This window comes from Nothobranchius furzeri, chromosome 18 (assembly GCF_043380555.1).
Source record: "Nothobranchius furzeri strain GRZ-AD chromosome 18, NfurGRZ-RIMD1, whole genome shotgun sequence".
NCBI classification, from domain to species: Eukaryota; Metazoa; Chordata; class Actinopteri; order Cyprinodontiformes; family Nothobranchiidae; genus Nothobranchius; species Nothobranchius furzeri.
The window spans coordinates 14,924,247-14,944,246 of NC_091758.1; the positions used below are offsets into that span (position 1 = coordinate 14,924,247).

At 45.4% G+C, this 20,000-nt stretch overlaps 1 protein-coding gene across 11 annotated transcripts in view; it reads right to left on the minus strand.

Annotated features, from left to right (window-relative positions):
* The window catches only part of hoxb3a (homeobox B3a), a 70,549-nt gene that overhangs the window by 11,692 nt on the left and 38,857 nt on the right, over window positions 1–20,000 (minus strand). For 3 of the 11 annotated variants that reach the window (XM_070546888.1, XM_070546887.1, XM_054741918.2), the window contains 2 exons: window positions 657–734; window positions 31–550 (listed from right to left, as the gene is read on the minus strand). In XM_070546888.1, coding sequence (XP_070402989.1) covers window positions 31–550; window positions 657–734 — 598 coding nt within the window. Of the gene's footprint in view, window positions 1–30; window positions 735–3,481; window positions 4,476–6,667; window positions 6,767–15,323; window positions 16,567–19,172; window positions 19,552–20,000 lie in introns of those variants that run through there. The other 8 variants (XM_070546894.1, XM_070546895.1, XM_070546889.1 and 5 more) reach the window with 8 other exon arrangements.

Here is a 20,000-nt window from a genome sequence, read left to right on the forward strand (position 1 = left end):
AGGGAGATAGCGGTTATCTTTCTAACACACCGTTGCCAGAGTTGTTAGGAGGAGAACAGGTTTTCTGCTTGGTGGTTTGCCGACACTCTTTCATCCAGGGAAAAATCTGCTTGGCCACGGCTGGGTTGGGCGGCAGTGAAGAGGAGGAAGATGATGAGGAAGATGATGAGCATGAAGAGGAATTTGATGAATTATTGGGTCCTGATTTGGAGACTGCAGAAGACCCAGCACTGCCCCCTGGCTGCTGATTTGCAGCATTACCATTGCTGGGATTCGGGGGCAGTGGGGGGGACACCTGGGGGGCAGGGTGGTGCTCAGCAGGCAGACTGGGCCTCATGCAGCTGCCATTCAGCTCCTTGGTCTTGGCTAGCTGCTGCTTCTGCTGGTGCCCACCGCTGCTGCCCAAGGACTGTAGAGAGCAGGCAGAGTGCTGGTACGAATCCACATCCAGATGGGTCGCTGACTGGAAGGCAGGCTGGTGGTGGGACACTGGGACCGGGGCATTGTAGCCCCCAAACCCATTGGCAGCAGCTGCTCCTGCTCCTTGCACCTGGTAGGAAGAGTAGCCACCAAAGAGTGTTGAAGAGTTGTCGTAGTAGGTTGTCTTCTGCATTTCTGACAGAGAAGGTGGTGTTTTCTTTTGCTCCGGTCCTTACAGAAAACAACTGACGGAAGACCATTTGGTACCAAGGGTCATGTGACAGTGTCTCTCCAACGGTCCCCAGCAATCTGACCTGAAAGGTTAGCAGAGACAGAATGAAGAAATGACAGAGTTAAATCCATCTTCCTCCAATGAAAGGCACCATGACATGAATAGAAACCTCTGCTTTTCTCTCCTCATCACCTGACCCTCCCCCATCCCCTCTGAGCCCAGCTCTCAGCCAGCAGATGCTCTGGTGGAGGGGGCACGAGGAGGGCAAAGAGTGTACCCACACACAAGCGCACGCACACACACACACACACACAAACACACACACACACACACACACACAAACACACACACACACGCGCACACACACACACACACACACGCGCACACACACACACACACACACACACACACACACACACACACACGGTTAAACTTTCACAACATTGTTATCATTCATAATGGCAGGAATTCAACTTTACAAATTGAAATTATTAACTTGCATTACCATTAATTAAATCCAAAATCCAGCTGTAAAAATAAATGAATAAATAAATAAACAAATGAATAAATGAAAACAATTAATTACTAAAAAATACTCATTTCTGTCATATTTTTACTGTTTTATGTAAATGTCTTTATTCTGACATCCAGTGAAGCCGATGAGTCCTGCAGGCCTTCAGGGAGAGATGTTGTGTGACAGCGGCTGTAAATAAAGCCTTCCTCCGTGGTGCGTGCATGTGCGTGAACGGAGCTTTTACGGGGAATCTAACCGACAAGCAATCAGTGTTATACTGGTGCGTGTGCACTACAGCTTTTAATATTACAGACGAACCAGAGAATAAAAATCGTATTTTTACGATAGTTGTAAAAATAATAATAATAATGATAATGATAATAATAATAATAATAATCACAATAATAATAATTATTATTATTGTTGTTACTATTAATTATTATTATTATTATTATTATTATTATTATTATTATCGATTATAATTTGGATGCTATTACGTAAGTAATCAGGTAAAATTTAAATCATATCAACGTGAAAAAATCGAATTTTTAAACATATTTTCAGGAGGTATTTATTCTGATTATGTTAATAAAATATAAAATTATTTAAGAAGAAAATTGTTAAAAAGACAAACAGATTAGATGATAGATAGATAGATAGATAGATAGATAGATAGATAGATAGATAGATAGATAGATAGATAGATAGATAGATAGATAGATAGATAGATAGATAGATAGATAGATAGATAGATAGATAGATAGATAGATAGATAGATAGATAGATAGATAGATAGATAATAGATAGATAGATAGATAGATAGATAGATAGATAGATAGATAGATAGATAGATAGATAGATAGATAGATAGATAGATAGATAGATAGATAGATAGATAGATAGATAGATAGATAGATAGATAGATAGATAGATAGATAGATAGATAGATAGATAGATAGATAGATAGATAGATAGATAGATAGATAGATAGATAGATGATAGATAGATTTGTACAAGTTTTTAGCAAGAAAAAAACCTAAAGTATAAACTAGAGTTTGGAGCTCAAGACCAGACAAATAAATACATAAATAAATAAATAAATACATACATACATACATACATACATAAATAAATAAATAAATAAATAAATAAATAAATAAATAATAACAACACTTATTTCTGTCATGTTTTTACCGTTTGCATGTATCTTGCTGTTGTTTATAATCACACAATTATTCTCCGTGTACATAAAAGAACATGAGCTTCCGGTGAAAAGCACATTTTCCCTTTAGAACGGATGATGATATGTAAGGAAGCACGAGACCACATCTTCCCACAGATCCACGTGGAGCAGCTGAAGTCTAATGAAACAACCCTCTTCACATATTTCCTTTTCTATGACTTCCATCACTTTTCTCTCTCCCTCTCGGCCTCCAGACGCTTCTGCGCGCGTCACACATGTCAGCCATTTATCTTAGCGCCAGACAAGCTGGAATCCTAATTATTTACTCTGAGGAATATGGAGAGGGAGAGGGGGGGAGGCTGGAGAGTGTGGGAGGAATATGTTATTAAATCATAACGCTATTTCACATTAAACGGGACACGTAATGTCCCTGCCCTTGGCATGTAGGGCTACGGCTTAATGCAATCAGCAGCTCCAGCGCGCGCCTGCGTGCATAATCCACTCTTCCAAGCAGAGAAACCAGAGCAGAGGAAGAGGTCGGCCCGAGTGTCCAGTGTCTCAGCTTTATCCCGGGATATAAAATTACAAATGGCGCCTGCCGGGAAAAGCAGGCAGGCAGAGAGACAGAGAATCCATTAAGCTGGATAACCCACGGAGGTTGTTGTTGAGCCCATCAGGACAGAGGCGAGTCAGAACCAAGGAGCAGCTCTAGCTCTGAGCCAGGCTTCAGCCCCAAAGAGCAGGAAGGACCCACAGGCTGCAAATATTAAGTGAGAACGAAAATTCAAATAAAACCTGAGCCAGACGCGCGGGACAAAGCAGGACTGATGCGCCCTCGTTCTAGAAAAACGGGCCGCCATTGCTTTGTAAACAAATAAGAGGGAGAGAGAGAGAGGGGGGGGGGGAGAGAAGGAGTGAGTGGGAAAGAAAAGAGAAGATGACACAGATGGACAGAGACAGGAGAGCTCCAGCAGCTGAACTCTTCTTGAACCAGGATTGGAGTCACAGGGCCCATAAATCACCGAGCCCGCCGCGCGCCACCCGCCGCTCACACTCACACACACACCGAGTAAACACACGGTTCTCTTTCCGTAATGACGGGCCGGTGTTTGCCTGCCACTCAGCTCTTTACCTTCTTTAGAACCGGCGATCCCGGTCCAGTCCGATCCGGACCCGGCTGCGGCCCATCTTGAGTTCTCCCAGGTTCACGAGCTGATCACTGATGGGTGGTAAATAATGAAATAAACGGTGTCTCCGTTCCCACTGCTCTCTGCAGAGCCGCCGCTACTCCGGTACTGTCTAGAACCGAGAAAAAAACACCTTCTGCAGCCGCAGCAGGGACAGCGGAACACCGGGCTGCGCCAGCCGGAAACCGAGGGCACTGCTGGAAGGCGGGAGCGCAGCGGGACTGGGGCTCCAGAGAGCAGCTCGGCGTGTTGAATCCAGGCAGGCTAGCTTAACGCACGAGCTGAACGAGCTTACCGGGATGCTGCTGCTCGCGCCCCCCGCCCCCTTACCCCCCTCCACCGCCACTCTCCGCCTCGGCACCAGCGCTGCCTGCAACGCTCCCAGCTGATGACAATGACTTCAGACGGCTCTGGTTTTAGCCTCCAGAGCTGCAGAACCTCTGACGGACCGGCCCACTCCAAACCTTAGCCCATCTTCAGGAATGATCTGCTCCGGCTCTGGTACGGATGGACTCTCTCTCTCTTCCTGTGTGGTTTCAGCTCTGCACTAGAACCTAGTGACGGCGGCCAGGGCCAGCAGAACCAGCCGAGCCCGCTGCTGGAGCTGCTCGTTGCGCATGCATTGTTGGAACACTCACGGATGCCAGCAAGGCTTGCGCGCCAGTTCCAGCCCAAATAACGAGGCTTCGCGAGAGGACACGACACGATCTCATCAAAAACCAGCGTCGTTCAGGGACTGTGCTAATCTGAGGATGGAAATGCTGAAATCTGCTGCCGACTCACAAACTTCTGCTTCCGCCTCATCCCAAGTCACGTTTATTATTATTATTATGTAGCTATGCACCAGTCTGTCTATGATAGATAGATAGATAGATAGATAGATAGATAGATAGATAGATAGATAGATAGATAGATAGATAGATAGATAGATAGATAGATAGATAGATAGATAGATAGATAGATAGATAGATAGATAGATAGATAGATAGATAGATAGATAGATAGATAGATAGATAGATAGATAGATGATAGATAGATGATAGATAGATAGATAGATAGATAGATAGATAGATAGATAGATAGATAGATAGATAGATAGATAGATAGATAGATAGATAGATAGATAGATAGATAGATAGATAGATAGATAGATAGATAGATAGATAGAAGTGAATAGCAGTAGTGACGAAGCACAGAAAGCTGACACCAGAGTGGAAGTGAAAACATGGCCTCCCCTCCTCCCCCACTTCTCTCTATTTTTGTTATTCAGGACGCTTCTCTGTCGTTTACGTAAGATTTATGAGTTCCTTCGCTGTGTGTGTGTGTGTGTGTGTGTGTGTGTGTGTGAACACTTCTACAGCAGCAGCGCTGCGGACTGCTGAGGAAGATCTGGGTAGAGGCGGAAGGTGGGAGCCTGAAATGTGTCCATCTGCAGCTTTTCTCTGAAAACCTCCGCTCCAGCTACTGAATAGCCTCATCACTCATTAACCAAACCACTAATCAGCTCTTTTTCTCTTTTCTTCTCTCTTTTTTTGGAGTTTTCTCCTTTCAGAAGGAGGTGGGGGGAGGAGGCGCTGGATTACAGACCTGTAACAACACGCTGCTGCTCGGAACGGATGACAAGATTCTTTATTTTCTTTGGATGGCAGACGCATGTCGACGATTTGTGTTGCGGACTGAGTCCCGGATATTGGTTTTCACTACTGATACAGAGCCATGTTGATGTATGGAAAACCACATTCCCAATTCCCATCCCAGTGGGACTTCAGTCATGTAGGTCACTGGGAACGGTGCCGAGGAGTTTCCCCTGATTCCAGCTGAGGAACGAGCGTCTCGCGCCGTTACTGCTGCGCTGCTGCAGGCGAACTTTAATACTTTCATTTATTTTAAAGAAAATCCGCCTAAAAGGCTCAGAGTCACACTCTCTGATCCACTAGCCGTTTTGCCAGAATAATGACGTCATGACAGCTTTTTAAATAACCGTGCATCACATGATGACCGCGCGCCGCCCCTTCTTGTTAACGCGTGTCTACATGCTACATTAAGCGACATCATTCATTCAGCTTACATGAGATCAGTAACCTCTGACCATTCACCTCCACATGCTCACGCGCATCTAACACCAGTCAACAACAACAATAATAATAATAATAATAATAATAATAATAATAATAATTTATTTACTGGACAGTGTAAATCCGTTCTGTGTTCCCCCTTCGCTCTGGAGCTCCTCTGAGGCCTGGCGAGGACTCAGCAGTCTCCAGACTCCAGAATAACGCAGAGCAGCACAAACTCGGCCGAAGTTTTCCTCCTCTCAGGTCACGGATTAACAGATCTCCCAAAATATTGGTACATCGAGAACAGGAGACAAAAATATTCGAAACAGAATCAAATGTTTAAAAGCAGCCTGGAGCACCGAGCTCCTGGTCTAATGGAGCGCTCGGATCGAAGGTCTCACTGACCTTAAATCATTCCCGGAATAAAGCAAGGCGCACCAGGGAGAAGGCTTAAGGAGTGATCTGAGATCCTATTGATTCAGTAATCCTGTTACACATCCGATTATATTCGCCATGCTTCCTCCTCTCTCGGGCAAGGCCTCGGACAAGATTTCTCTTTCTTTTCCAAACGGTTATCTTTACCGGGAATAAAGCTGACCAATGAAAACACACAGAGGGAGAGCACGCGGCCTCCTCGGCAGGAGTTAGTGGAGCGGAAATGAATTCACTCCAAACTAAACAGGCTACACACAATATTTAAACAATAGAAAACATTTCTAACGCATTAGATAAAATCCCAGAGATAAATAAATATCAGATCTGTGTCAAACCACTCATCTGAACGCACGTGGATCCAAACAAAACAAAACAAAATGAAACAAATGATAATGAAATAAAATAGAGACGCAAAGTCCCTAAATTGTTTCTGCTCACATCTGTGTGTGTGTGTGTGTGTGTGTGTGTGTGTGTGTGTGTGTGTGTGTGTGTGTGTGTGTGTGTGTGTGTGTGTGTGTGTGTGTGTGTGTGTGTGTGTGTGTGTGTGTGTGTGTGTGTGTGTGTGTGTGTGTGAAGGAAACATCAAACCCAAACGAACCAGACCGCCTGACATCATTCAACCAGCTTCGTTTCACTCACGCAGCTCTGGCTCAGGTCCAATCCCATCACGGTGGTACCGCCGGTTCTGCCGCCTCCCAGACCCTCACCGGAAACTGAACAGGAGTGAACTGGTATCTGAGTCAGCCTGCAGGCCGGGGGGGGGGGGGGGGGGGGGGGGTTGGGGGGTTCTCTCTCTCTCTCTCTCTCTCTCTCTCTCTCTCTCTCTCTCTCTCTCTCTATCTCTATCTCTCTCTCTCTCTCTTTCTCTCTCTCTCTCACACACACACACACACACACACACACAAGCTGAGTAGTCCAAATCTGATCTGAAGGCTCCCAGAACCGGAACCAGAACACTCCTAACATCAGTTGAAGGTATTTAAAGGAAAAATCCTTATTGTGTCTGGAGGACAACAAAGCAACCCCAAACATTACACATGAGATAGAAGACACATAGGGTCTCTGATCTTATTATAGTTTTAATTATTATTATTATTATTATTATTAGTAGTAGTAGTAGTAGTAGTAGTAGTAGTATTAATATTATTAATATTAGTATTATTAGTATTATTGTTGTTGTTATTATTATTATTTTGTTGTTGTTGTTGTTATTATTAACATTATTAATATGTTATTATTATTATTATTATTATTATTATTATTATTATTATTATTATTATTATTATTATTATTATTATTATTATGCCCATGACGCTTTTGCTCTTCTATCTCCGTTGGTGTCATCTGCTTTCGTCTGATTTATCTGATATGTGTGATAAGTTGGTGATTTGATTGGGATCCTCCTGCTGTCCCTGAGTTAAAAGTTCAGCTGCAGAAGTGTTTGCTTAAAGCAGTGACATATGATGCCGTGCTTATGGGAAACATGACCTTTGACCCGCAGAAGGAATTCCTCTCCTGACCCAACAGCAACTGGAAACATTTCTAAATCCAGCTTCAGCAAATCATAGATCCTTGTATCTGTTCAGGAAGTGGATGATATCTTTAATAATCATGGGGTTTAGGGAAATAACCTAGCTGGGGTTGGGGTAAGGGTCCGTCAGAATCCATGGGATGATGTTTGGTGACATCCAGGGGCGGCGTTAGGCCCGGCTACTTGGGCTGAAGCCCCGGATCTTTCATGATAAGCCCCGGATCTAAATCGCGGAAGTAACATGCAGTACCAAAGTCACACAGAGAGGGCGCAGCTGGCAGTAGTTTGTAAAGTCCCATTTAGTCGTCACACACACAGGTGTGTGGTGAAATTTATTCTCCGATTTTGACCCATCCCCTGAGTTGCAGACACGCCGCGCTCGGGAACTATTTGGTGGTTTAATCCCCCAATCCAACCCCAATCCAATGCTGAGTGTCAAGCAGGGAGGCATTGGGTCCCATTTTTCTCAAAATCTTTGGTATGACCCGACCAGGAGTCGAACCCCTGATCTCCCGATCTCAGGGCAGACACTCTACCACTAGGCTACTTAGTCAGTATACAGTTTACCTGAGACTGAAGAGAAGCCCTTCAGCAGCTGGCTTCTGCAGTCTCTGTCTGAAACGCATGAGTGAAGATGGATATAAGGACGTTTTTTTAGACCAAAAGTACAACGACAGAACCCCAGCTCTGATGAGACTGGTGTTGACTCAGGTTTGTGAGTCTTATTTGAAAATATTTGTTGTGCTGCTGGTTTGCCTAAAGTTAGCTTACTATCAGGTAAAGTTGTTGGAGAAAGAAAGGGAATATTCACTATCATCTCACACTAAACACTAACAGGAACAATTCTCTGCCCTGAATATGCTGAATATGTAGCTTCAGATTAAACATTATGTGGTACAAGACAAATATATATGATGTTGACTAGTGCGTGTCACGTGTGTGCGCGCATGCGTGTGTGTGCGCGCGCGTGTGTGTTAAGCCCCGGATCTTCTTCAGTCCTAAATCCGCCCCTGGTGACATCAGTGTTTATGTTTCTCGCGTTGCTTCACGGGTGAAGAAACAATGCAACAGTGCCCAGAATTAGGTGGTTTTGCATGTTTGGAGGAGGTTTCAGTGAAGCAGATGGGTCATTCCTGCTGTGTGGTGATGGTCCGGCACGTGGGAAGCTTGATAAAAAGATTTATTGGAATTTTCTCCGTAAAAGACCACAAAACATGACAGAGATTATAGGAACCTGAACACTACAAAGAACACCTGGTTTCCTGCAGCAATAGACACTTTGTGAGGCTCATTTAGTTCACGGAAAGTCCTTGTGACTATTAGTTAGAGAAGATGTTTTATAAACATTCATATTTGTGTAATTTAAATCTACTGAGTCGTGTAGTTCTGATTCGGGTGTCTCAATCTGAGATTATTATAGTAAAGAAGAAATAAATAAGAAGACAGATTACTGAAGTCTTACCGGGCTTTTGCTGGGAGGGTGTATCCATTTTCTTTGGCCATCACCCACAGGTGATGGAAACAGCACTGTGGCGCTGCTTGTCAAAGCTAACTGCTGCTGTTAGCATGGCCACAGCTTTCTGTTAGCAGAAGAGATCGGCTCAACTTTCCTTAAAACTAAATAATTGTAGGCCTCCAGACGTTTGAAAGCCTTAAATTATGAGTAAAGGGTCCAGGGCTTCCTGTTGAACAGGACTAAATGTCTCCCCAGCAGATTTGTGGAGATAAAAAAAAAAAGATCAAGTGGCTCTCTTGCATTTGCCTAAAAAACCCCACCAATAACATGTTTCGGACCAAAACCAACCACAGAACCATCCAGTTGTTGGCTTTACTGAACCGCCCTTCCCTGGGTCCGCCTCTCATCACACACCCACGTACTTAGCAACAGAACACCACTGGTGTGAGAGGTTCTCCACTCAATATTATCAGAGAGGGAGAAACAGTCGGCTGCTACCGCTTCAACTTTAGAACCAACTCACACAGACAACAGAAGATGTTTGGACCTAGAAAATGGAGAATGGTATTTAGCTCTATCTCACTTCCTCTGGTAATGAGTGTTTCTGGTTCCAGCAGAATACATATATAGTTGGGAGGAACGGCCCCCCTGATCTGAACCTGAGTGGTGTTTTGTTATTGGACTTCTGTGCCAGTCATGGATTGTCCATAATGAACATCATGTTCAGACATAAAGGTGTCCATATGTGCTCTTGGCACCAGGATACCTTAGGCTGCAGCTCGATGATCGACTTTGTTGTTGTGTCGTCTGACCTGCGGCCGCATGTCTTGGACACTCGGGTGAAGAGAGGGGCCGAGCTGTCAACTGACCACTACCTGGTGGTGAGCTGGCTCAGATGGTGGGGGAGGATGCTGGTCAGACCCGGCAGGACCAAACGTATCGCGAGGGTCTGCTTGGAACATCTGGCAGAGTCTCCTTTCAGAAGGAGCTTCAATTCCCACCTCCGACAGAACTTCCAAAATGTTCCGGGGGAGGCGGGGGACATTGAGTCTGAATGGACCCTGTTCCGTGCCTCCATTGTTGAGGCGGCCGACCGGAGCTGTGGTCGCAGGATCATCGGTGCTTGTCGTGGTGGCAACCCCCGAACCTGCTGGTGGACACCGGCGGTTAGGGATGCTGTCAAGCTGAAGAAAGAGTCCTGTCAGGTCTTTTTGGCCTGTGGGACTCCAGAGGCAGCTGACGGGTACCGGCAGTCCAAGCGGAATGCGGCTCGGGTGGTTGCCAAGGCAAAAACCCGGGCATGGGAGGAGTTTGGTGAGACCATGGAGCAAGATTTCCGTACGGCTTTGAGGAGATTCTGGTCCACCGTCCGGCGCCTCAGGGGGGGAAGGCAGTGCGCTACCAACACTATCTATAGTGGGGACGGTGTGCTGCTGACCTCTACTCAGGACGTTGTGGATCGGTGGGCAGAATACTTCGAAGACCTCCTCAATCCCACAACACGTCTTCCAGTGCGGAAGCAGAATCTGGGGACTTTGGGTTGGGCTCTCATATCTCTGTTGGTGAGGTCACTGAGGTGGTTAAAAAGCTTCTCTGTGGCAAGGCTCCAGGGGTGGATGAGATTCGCCTGGAGATCCTTAAGGCTCTGGATGTTGTGGGGCTGTGTTGGCTGACGCGGCTCTGTAATATCGCGTGAACATCGGGGCCAGTTCCACTGGACTGGCAGACCGGGGTGGTGGTCCCCTTATTTAAAAAGGGGGACCGCAGGGTGTGTTCCAACTACAGGGGGAGGATGTTGTGGGGCTGTGTTGGCTGACGCGGCTCTGTAATATCGCGTGAACATCGGGGCCAGTTCCACTGGACTGGCAGACCGGGGTGGTGGTCCCCTTATTTAAAAAGGGGGACCGCAGGGTGTGTTCCAACTACAGGGGGATCACACTCCTGAGCCTTCCTGATAAGGTCCATTCAGGGGTTCTGGAGAGGAGGGTCCGTCGGATTGTTGAACCTCAGATTCAGGAGGAACAATGTGGTTTTGGTCCTGGCCGTGGAACACTGGACCAGCTCTATACCCTTAGGGGGATCCTGGAGGGTGCGTGGGAATCTGCCCAACCAGTCTACATGTGTTTTGTGGATTTGGAGAAGGTGTTTGACCACATCCCTCGGGGAGCCCTGTGGGGGGTACTCCAGGAGTATGGGATACCAGGCCCTCTGATACAGGCTGTTAGGTCCCTGTATGGCTGGTGTCAGAGCTTGGTCCGCATTGCCGGCAGATGGCAGCAAGTTAATCTTTACCTTGCTTGATGCTAATCTTTAACCACAAACTCAGAAGGAGGACCTGACATCGTCAGGTCTAAATGGGGTTGGGGGGGGGGGGGGGGGGGGTCACAAAGGGATCAAGCTGGCCTCTCTGTTCCTGGGTATGTGCATGCACAAGTGTTAATGCACCCATTGACATTAGGTAGTTTTGTTTTCAATAGGAGAAGTACCTATTAAGATACTTTGTGTACAGCTGGTTCATAAGGACACGAGGACTTGGCGTCTACCTTTGGTAACCTGGGGTTTAGCCTGTGAGGATCTGCAGCTCATAGGGAGGGTTTGTTGATTTAACCAAACCTGAATCTTAGTAGTGTTTATGTTCAAGTTAAATACATGAAACTATAGCATATGACAGTTGCTTTGCAGTATTCCCTGCAATGAAGTCAAACATCAGAACTATACAAATGCTAGTTAGATAGTCTCATGTCTGACATTTGACCTGCACTTGACATGGAGAGCCTAAGTCTACTTCTAGACCACAAGTCTCTGGAAAAACGAAAAAAAAATCATTGAGGCTATAAAAGCTCTTTTCTGACCCAGTTTGCTATGTGTCACAGATTTCACACGTGATGTCTGTGAATTTTAAAGATGCTTTTTGATGCCAGGAATGCGCTTATTTTCGAACAGAGGGAAACATTATTTAGGTTTGGTTTGAAAAATCATCCAGTACCACAACTGTGCATCACCAACGTGACGTCATTTAAAAAGATACGGAGAAAAGCAGAGAAAAATGGCTGTAAGTTTAGCAAATTTCAAATCTATCCTTCAGGAGGAAAGATCCACCATGAATCTGACCGTGTGGTGAGAAGCAGCTATGCTAGAGAAGAGGAGGCTATGTTGCAACGTACCAACGTCTGATTTGTAGTCAGGCTAATTACCAACTTCTACAAGCTGATGAATCTCAAAGTACGCGACTGGCGTGGTCGAAATACCATCATTATCGTTTAAATGTAAGGACAACATATGTGTGATCCAGGGCGTGAGGCAAAGCGGATTAGAAAACAGCTCTTTTAGCCTCATTCAAAGAGCCACGAGACTGATTAGACTCTAAAGTCACCATAATACTAATTATTTTGTTTACTTGGACCAAGTGCTGTGAAAGGAGTACATGTATTCACTAACGGTGGTTCAGTGGTACAAACCTATGAAGCTTACGTTAGAAGCCTGGAACTTTCGGCAGTTTATTTGTGACGTTTTAGATCAGAAGTCATCAGGCATAACGTTTTTCCTGTATTTGCTATGAAATGAAACATGGACCCCACTAATCCCCTAAAAAAGCACAAACCAAGAATAGCTCTGCATTTTTCTGACTTTTATTCCCTGAAGGATGACATTGCTCAGATTGCAGCCCCTGGTGTAGTTATGCAGATTCACTGTTGCTCTTTGATCACTTTTAGTAGTTTTTGTTTGTTTCAAAGGTTTCTGCTGGTTCAGTAAAAATGAAAACTTCCATCTTTGGAGTTTCAGCGGATCAATGAAGCTCTTAAGCCTCAAAGCTGCACTTCCCTGCTCAAACTCACATTACTGCTGGGTTGAACCACTTGCAGCAAGCTCTGCATCAGACTTGATTCATGTTGGAACGACCAGCTTCTCTTATGAAACGTGCAGAGAGGAGAAGCCAGCGACTGTAACACAATCAGGCCACTTGGCCCAGCAGCAACAAGGCTCTCTGCCAGCGCTGTCAGCCTTCAACCCTGCAGCAGAGTTGGGTTTCAATACCTCCACTATCTTACTCTGATTGTGTTTAGCTCATAGTGTGTCCGTGATGGATAAAAAAATCAATGAACTGTGGGTTTTTAAGCCTTTGGTGCATAAAGAACTATAATAATAACCACTATGACAATAAAGTCATCAGCGTATTATGACATGTTGTATGTGATTTTTGACAGAGTTACAATCAGAGTTAGGTCATCGTTAGATTGTGGGGAGTTAAAAACATCAACTGCACTTGATTTTCAGAAAACATTTTTAAGATTTAAAATCAGGAGTGAAAGTGTGGTGTGACGTCTGCCTTCACGAGATCGTCTGGTTTTACTGACAAACAGCAAGTTAGAGATAATCCAATCAGCTGGCTCCTTGTTGTGCATCGTAGGACAAGAGCAGCTCACCATGTACATTCTACTGGTGTACCTGTTGTAAATGCCTCTTGGAGCAACCTCAGTTTGAAAAAACAGGAATTTGTTCTCAGACTGAGGAGCTAACGGTTAGGCCCATTGTAAGCAACAGAAGAGATTGTCTGCCAGTTCAACCAGTAGCTTGTTGAACTGGATGCACTGGAGAACACTGGCTGCAAATGTTTTATGTTCACAATCTTTCAATCTGACATGAAAAAATAAAAACTTGTAGGTATTCCAAGCCTGTCGGGAGCTATGACATCGCCACTGGAAACAGAAGAATAGGAAGCTAGGCATGGGAAATTCCCTCAGATGAGTGAAAAGGAGGTAGAAGAGGTTAAGGACGTCCTCGTGAAACGTCATCAACGGTGGCCCAAGGACTGTTCCACTCCTACCTATGCATCATGACGAGTTCGCTCAAAGTTTCCGGATGTGTTCTTGCTCTGCCCATTGTATCGAGGATGCATCAATGCATCCTTCTGCAGACTTGGGACAGCAAAGTTTCCCATAATGCATTGCGTCGCAAACCATTAAACTCAGGAAGAAGCTGAAGTTGTCTGCTATTGTAAATAATTGAGTGTAACCTGTATACATTCATGTGTGTTTCACAATCACTAAAAATGCTAATCAGCTAACTCACTGGCAAAATAAAAGCAGCACAGCTCTGTTCTGATGAAAAATATTCTTTTTTCATTCATTTTCTGCCTAAACTGTCAGTGTTGTGCCGTTGTCAGGTAAAAACTCTACACTGCATTTGAATTCAAATGTGCCATCGCTATTGGCTAAGAGGTACCCTAGAGCGTTAGCTGGTACCATATGATGTCACAATGTCGTTGTGAGCCTGTGTGTGTGTGTGTATTTGTTAGCGGCTCCGCCCTCTCGGTCTGCCAGGCAACAGCATTTGTTTCATTTTTCAAACAGGAAGTGGGAGTGGTAAGAATCTGGTAGGGGGTGACTTGCTCTTTAAGAAACAAACTAGACTTTTATTTTTTTGTCTGTAACCCCCATTTCTTTCACCCGCATGCTAACACACACACACACACACACACACACACACATACACACACACACACACACACACACACACACACACACACACACACACACACACACACACACACACACACACAGGGGAGCTATGTTTGGGGGCATGGAGCGGCCACACCCCGCGGTTACAGAGACAATGGCTGACATGTCCAGCGGGAGTCGGGGACTCATCTCGAGCACCTTACCTGGTCTCCGTGGGTCTGATTGACTCTCCGCACGGTGGACGCAGTCAGCCCTGGACACGAACCGACACAAGGGGTCGACGATTGCTCCCTACTCTGGACTATATTTGTCACTTGTGCGTGATCACGCGTGCTCCTTCAAAAAATCGACTATCAAACGCGCATTTGCATTAAACGTGAACGCAAACTCGGCCTGTCGTCACCGCTGGCGCTGGCGCAGCTATTATTTTAACGCATCTGTTTCGCATCATGTTGCGTGTATAGCTGGACGCCCATCTTCAGAGGCCCGCTGCCGTGCTGCAGCACGCGCCGACAGCCCTGTCTGAGATTCTCTGTGCTACTTTACCCAAAAATAAACACACCACCACACGGATCCCCACCCCTCCGCCCTCGGCTGCAAAACGAGTCCGAACCACGGCCGGACTGTCGTATTGATTTTCTAGCTGCCAGAGGCGGACTCGGTAACTAACGGACACCACCGAGGAGTGTGCAGCGGACAGCCTCCCCGGAGCATGGGCAGATCGAATTCCCAGATCTCTTGTCTCTCCTGTTGAGAACAACCATCTCCCTCTGCTACCAGAGAGGATAAGCGCGATCGCGCTCTGCCCTTTGATCTCTTCTTCCTGTCCAGCATGATCCAAACACTCACCGTGCTGTTGTTCCGTTTCTAGAGTTCCTGACCTTTTTTATAAATCAACATCTTCCTAAAACATGGCTGCCTCGTGCGCATCTTCCAAGTTCCCTCTGCGTTTTACAGCTCGTCCTGTCTTGTCTGTGGACTGAAAGCGTGAACTGTTCCTGAACCGAGCTCTGCACCGGCAACTGAACAAGGCCGCTGGGTTCCGGGGGTTAAGGAGAGGGAGGGGGTTCTGGAGAGGTGATGGAGGTGCGCCAGCAGGGTTAGTGAGGTCCGCAGCAACCAGAGCCAGGGGTAGATCATTACATGGAGTCAAACTGAGTGGAATCAGAGCAGAAGAAGACGGGCGCTGAGCAAACAGACATCTGCGTACTGGTTATTAATATTCAGGAGGTTTATGAAGAAAACCAAACTCTAATCAACCCAAAAAAGAAGAACGGCACCGGGAGTTAAACCAGCAGAAGGTGAAACCACTTAATGGGGCTGTTGTTCAGACCTGCTGAACGTGCCAGGCGCTCCCGGCTCCGATGTGCTCCCGGATGTGACAGGTCATCTGCTGCTGTGGCCCCCAGACTCTGGAGCTCTCTCCCCTGAGCCTGAGATCAGTGGACTCAGCGGTCTCCTTTAAAAAGCAGATCAGGCTCTGGTGTGACCTTCATCACCCTCTCCCTATTCTACCCATCCCGGGATCCTCTGATTTCCTTCTTTCCTTTTCATTTTCGCTCCCATTTCCTTAAATTTTAAGCACAATTTTATTTTTTTCTCATTTAAACCTATTTGTAATCATTTTTTGAAATCTGTTTTTATACTTAAACTTTGTTTTGCTCTTGTGACGCGCCTCGTGATTTCTTTCTTTCTTTCTTTCTTTCTTTCTTTCTTTCTTTCTTTCTTTCTTTCTTTCTTTCTTTCTTTCTTTCCACATGTGCGTGTGCGTAAACCCACGCAAAGCGTGCGGACAAGCCGTCCACCATGCACGGAAACGGGAATTCTCACAGAGGGCCATGAAACAAAGACGGTGAAGCAATGTAGAGGAAGAGTAAAGGTGGAGCTCAGGGAATTCTTTAGCGTCCGCCGTAAAGGGCCGGGACCCTCGCGCGCTTCTGGGAACATTTCCGGCTCGGATCACTGCAGCGCGTGCTCTCAACCGGTTCGTCTGGAACGTGGACTGATTTGAAGCAGCGCTTTAGCGAGTTCCTAGTTGGTTTCAGCTGCTTTTTTCACCAGCTTTCAGCGTCTGAGAAGATTATACATCAGGACATAATAATAATAATAATAATAATAATAATAATAATAATAATAATAATAATAATAATAATGTGATTATTATTATTATTATGATAATAATAACAACAACAATAAAAAATAATAATAATAGTAATAATAGTAATAATAGTAATATAATAATAATAATAATAATAATAATAATAATGTGATTATTATTATTATTATTATGATAATAATAACAACAACAATAAAAAAAATAATAATAGTAATAATAGTAATATAATAATAATAATAATAATAAATATAATAATAATAATAATAATAATAATAATAATAATAATAATAGTTGACCACAAATAAAAAGCGCAGTGATTTGCATATTAATTTGAAATAAAACCGTTTAAAAACTGTTTTCTTGCTGTGAACTAAAACTGTATTTTTAGATTAAAATGAGTCATTTTCTGTTCCTTTTAAAAATGTATTTGGTTAATATTTGTCCATCTGTGTTTTGGTTTTATTTTAGTAATTCTAGGCTGAGTCTTCATGGACAGACCGCATACAGAGGCTACATCTTACTTTCGCATTACTTTGTGTGTGGGGAAAACTGTTTAAAACGTGAGTTTAGAATATGAATGTTCTTCCATGGCGTTGAGTCAGACTCTCGTGCAGCCTGTGTGAATTTAACAAGACAAGCAGCTGAAAGTAAGTGATTAATAAAAGGTTATGAATGAGGAATGTTTCGTATCTCCGGAGAGCTCGGATGTGTCTTCTGCTGCGTGGGAACAGAACAATGAAGCAACAACATGGCTGCTGTAGAGAGCAGCGAGTGGGAAGGAGCGCCTGTCTGCCTGCTGTTTACATGCGTTCCACTGCACTCACACGGACACACACGTGTGTGTGTGTGTGTGTGTAAAAAGCTGCAAAGTTGAAAATTGTGGCTAATTTTTGCACAAACCGGGCTAATAGAGACGTCCCCTCCTGATCCAACTACAGAATGATGCGTCTGAGGCGGGACGTTGTCACTTAAAACTTCCGGAGATGAAAATGTTTGAGTTCCAGAAACACAGAATAAGTTTTTCTCACCAGAACCCTCCTGACTCCAGCCGCGCTTTCGCCGCTGGTCTGCAGCAGCGGCGAAAGCCAGGCTGGCGTCAGAAAAGTTGTCATTGCGCCTAGTTGCGTTTTGGTGGATAAAACTGGATTTTTGAAGTAGTGCAGATAGCACACACACACACACACACACACACACACACACACACACACACACACACACACACACACACACACACATATATATATATATATATATATATATATATATATATATATATATATATATATATATATATATATATATATATATATTGTAGTAGCTGTAGTATAGTAGTAGTTGTAGTAGCTGTAGCTGTTAGGCATGAAAAGCTTTTTTACTTCATGCAATAAACACAGAAACGTTCACTGCTATTGCTAAATGTTGGGAGCACGTGTCACCCCCCCCCCCCCACCACCACCCACCCCCACCCCACACACATACACATATACACACTACCACCACCACCACACGCACGCGCACACTGTAGTGAGTTATTAGGTGATAAATCTGTGTTTAACCGCCTCACGCGCAGGATGAGCCAAAAATGGAACGCAACCCTGTGAAGTCTGAGGAAATATTCCGTTACGTGCCTCAAACCTCCATCACGGGCCTGTTTCTTGTTCTGTCTCAGCGACGGAGAGACGGTCCGGTTCCCGGTGAGAGTTGTGAGTTAGAGCAGAGACTCCGCGGCTGACAAGAAGAATGGGGACCAGCTCCATTCCAGCAGGCTTCCGTAGACAGCATGTGTGGGACGGAAAAAAGGACCGCTCAGATTTCCGGTTAATTCTTTCTATTAGCAACTTATGTCTCTGATGTCTCCGATGTCTCTGATGTCCAACAGGACTACAGAGACACGAGAAGGGTTTAAATGCGGATCTGATCCAGTTACCGGGTTTTCCAAGCGGTTCAGGCAGAAATTTCCCTCTGGAATCTCTCCTAAACGTGTGTGTGTGTGTGTGTGCGCGTGTGTGCGCGCGCGCGCGTGTGTGTGTGTGTGTGTGTGTGTGTGTGTGTGTGTGTGTGTGTGTGTGTGTGTGTGTGTGTGTGTGTGTGTGTGTGTGTGTGTGTGTGTGTGATGGAAGGAGAAGAGCAGAATAAGACATTATAATAGAAACAAAAAAGGAAAAGGTTAACGGAAGCCGGTGGCGGCTTTCGCGTCCTCCTTAGGCGTGTGTATCATCGGTCCATCGACCGTCATCTCCCTCCGTCTCCCCACACCGGTGGAACTCATGATTTATCGCGAGCAGCGCCATAAACAACAGCACTCCCTCACAAACACACACAATGGCAGCCGCGGCCGCACGCTGACACCCTGCCTCACTATAAATCAGCAGAAGCAGCTGAGAGGAGAAAGGGTGAGAGAGGAGAGAGAGAGAGAGTGATGGAAGGAGAGATGGAGCAGCACTTCCTAAAACATAAACAGCCACCGGCTAACGCGACTCCGAAACACTGAGGATGAGGATGGGTGTGGGGGTTTAACAACACGACAGTGACATGCACCACCAGAAACAAGGCGAAACAAGACCATCCTGGGCCATATTTACCCTGCGTTAGACTGATTCACTGAGTAGGATGAAGGCGCAGCTGAAGAAGAGTGGCTCCCCCCTGCAGACTCTTCCTTCCGCTATACTCACGCTGTCCACCCGCAACACGCACACCCGTCGAAATTTGTTTTATTGCAGCCCCCTTCTCTCTTTTCTCTCCTACCCCCCTCTCATCTCTCTCTCTCTCTCTCTCTCTCTCTCTCTCTCTCTCTCTCTCTCTCTCTCTCTCTCTCTCTCTCTCTCTCTCTCTCTCTCTCTCTCTCTCTCTCTCTCTCTCTCTCTCTCTCTCTCTCTCTCTCTCTCTCTCTCTCTCTCTCTCTCTCTCTCTCTCTCTCTCTCTCTCTCTCTCTCTATTGGCGTTTCCCGGTGTCTTGTCTTCTGTTCTCTCCCCCCTCTCTCTTCTTTCCAGTCACCCCAACCCCTTCCCCCCACTCCCCTCCGCTGCTACAGAAGGCTTGATTTTTTTTAAAGAACAGTTGAATTTTCGACGTCAGGCGCACACTAGAGCGGCACCGTGCCTTGCTATCATATTCCTGTCGAATCCATTTCTGCTCCGCAACCTTTGCATTAATTATTAACTTCACTTGCAGGTTGGGGTATTGGGTGTGAGTGTTGAGGGTCTATAAGCGTCTCCGGCCCTGGGAGTAGTCCAGGCCCGCGCGCACAGTCAGAAGTTCAGGATATGTTAGAACAAAAGGAAAACTCAGATTTTATTTTTTGCTGTCTCTTTATTTCTTTTCATTTTTGTTCTTAAAACGGGACCTATAGTGGAGATCCATAACAATCAGTCCACCTCTTTTACCGCGGGAATCTAAAGTGAGTGCGCCC